At 33.5% G+C, this 1611-nt stretch overlaps 1 protein-coding gene across 1 annotated transcript; it reads right to left on the bottom strand.

The window, feature by feature from the left end:
- Positions 1 to 419: 419 nt before the first annotated feature.
- On the bottom strand, positions 420 to 1544 carry HELRODRAFT_167091 (hypothetical protein; the record flags this gene model as incomplete). Its single annotated transcript, XM_009012610.1, has 1 exon — positions 420 to 1544. One exon carries the CDS (start codon positions 1542 to 1544, stop codon positions 420 to 422), a length of 1125 nt encoding a protein of 374 aa, XP_009010858.1.
- Positions 1545 to 1611: the final 67 nt, after the last annotated feature.

Below are 1611 nucleotides of genomic sequence, written 5' to 3'. Positions count from 1 at the left end.
TGATTTGCAGCTTGGTTTTTAAACGTGTTTGAGTTAGGAGCGAGTGTTGCATTACTGATGATTAATCTGCTCGAAACACCTTTCGGGGAGGATATTTTGTGATTTTGAACATCAATAGTTTGAAAAATTTTATTCTGCCGAGTAGGAAGCATTCCCTTAAGATGGGTCTTCAGAATGTTGAAATTCATTGTTACAGAGTTTTCCAAATTAAGGATTTTCGACATATTAGCACCGGCAAAAACTAAATATTCATCCAAGCAGTTTTTTATCTTATATTTGAGTAAGAACAGTTAGACATACCATAAGTTTCTCACATCTTGACGGAAAATGGTAGAATAATTTATCCTCATCAAAATTTTCAATTTCTAGACTTCCCAGTTCATTTTTAAGAGTAAATTCCCTAGTCCAAGTTACGTAGCCTAGGCTTTATCATTGATTTTAGCATGTTTCATTCTTCTTGGATTTACTAGCGCAACAGTAAATCCAACATTTGATTTCCAGGCTTTATCATTGATTTTAGCATGTTTCATTCTTCTTGGATTTACTAGCGCAACAGTAAATCCAACATTTGATTTCCAGGCTTTATCATTGATTTTAGCATGTTTCATTCTTCTTGGATTTACTAGCGCAACAGTAAATCCAACATTTGATTTCCAGGCTTTATCATTGATTTTAGCATGTTTCATTCTTCTTGGATTTACTAGCGCAACAGTAAATCCAACATTTGATTTCCAGGCTTTATCATTGATTTTAGCATGTTTCATTCTTCTTGGATTTACTAGCGCAACAGTAAATCCAACATTTGATTTCCAGGCTTTATCATTGATTTTAGCATGTTTCATTCTTCTTGGATTTACTAGCGCAACAGTAAATCCAACATTTGATTTCCAGGCTTTATCATTGATTTTAGCATGTTTCATTCTTCTTGGATTTACTAGCGCAACAGTAAATCCAACATTTGATTTCCAGGCTTTATCATTGATTTTAGCATGTTTCATTCTTCTTGGATTTACTAGCGCAACAGTAAATCCAACATTTGATTTCCAGGCTTTATCATTGATTTTAGCATGTTTCATTCTTCTTGGATTTACTAGCGCAACAGTAAATCCAACATTTGATTTCCAGGCTTTATCATTGATTTTAGCATGTTTCATTCTTCTTGGATTTACTAGCGCAACAGTAAATCCAACATTTGATTTCCAGGCTTTATCACTGATTTTAGCATGTTTCATTCTTCTTGGATTTACTAGCGCAACAGTAAATCCAACATTTGATTTCCAGGCTTTATCATTGATTTTAGCATGTTTCATTCTTCTTGGATTTACTAGCGCAACAGTAAATCCAACATTTGATTTCCAGGCTTTATCATTGATTTTAGCATGTTTCATTCTTCTTGGATTTACTAGCGCAACAGTAAATCCAACATTTGATTTCCAGGCTTTATCACTGATTTTAGCATGTTTCATTCTTCTTGGATTTACTAGCGCAACAGTAAATCCAACATTTGATTTCCAGGCTTTATCATTGATTTTAGCATGTTTCATTCTTCTTGGATTTACTAGCGCAACAGTAAATCCAACATTTGATTTCCAGGCTTTATCATTGATTTTA

This window comes from Helobdella robusta (genome assembly GCF_000326865.2).
Source record: "Helobdella robusta unplaced genomic scaffold HELROscaffold_11, whole genome shotgun sequence".
NCBI classification, from domain to species: Eukaryota; Metazoa; Annelida; class Clitellata; order Rhynchobdellida; family Glossiphoniidae; genus Helobdella; species Helobdella robusta.
This window is presented reverse-complemented; position numbering and strand designations above follow the sequence as displayed.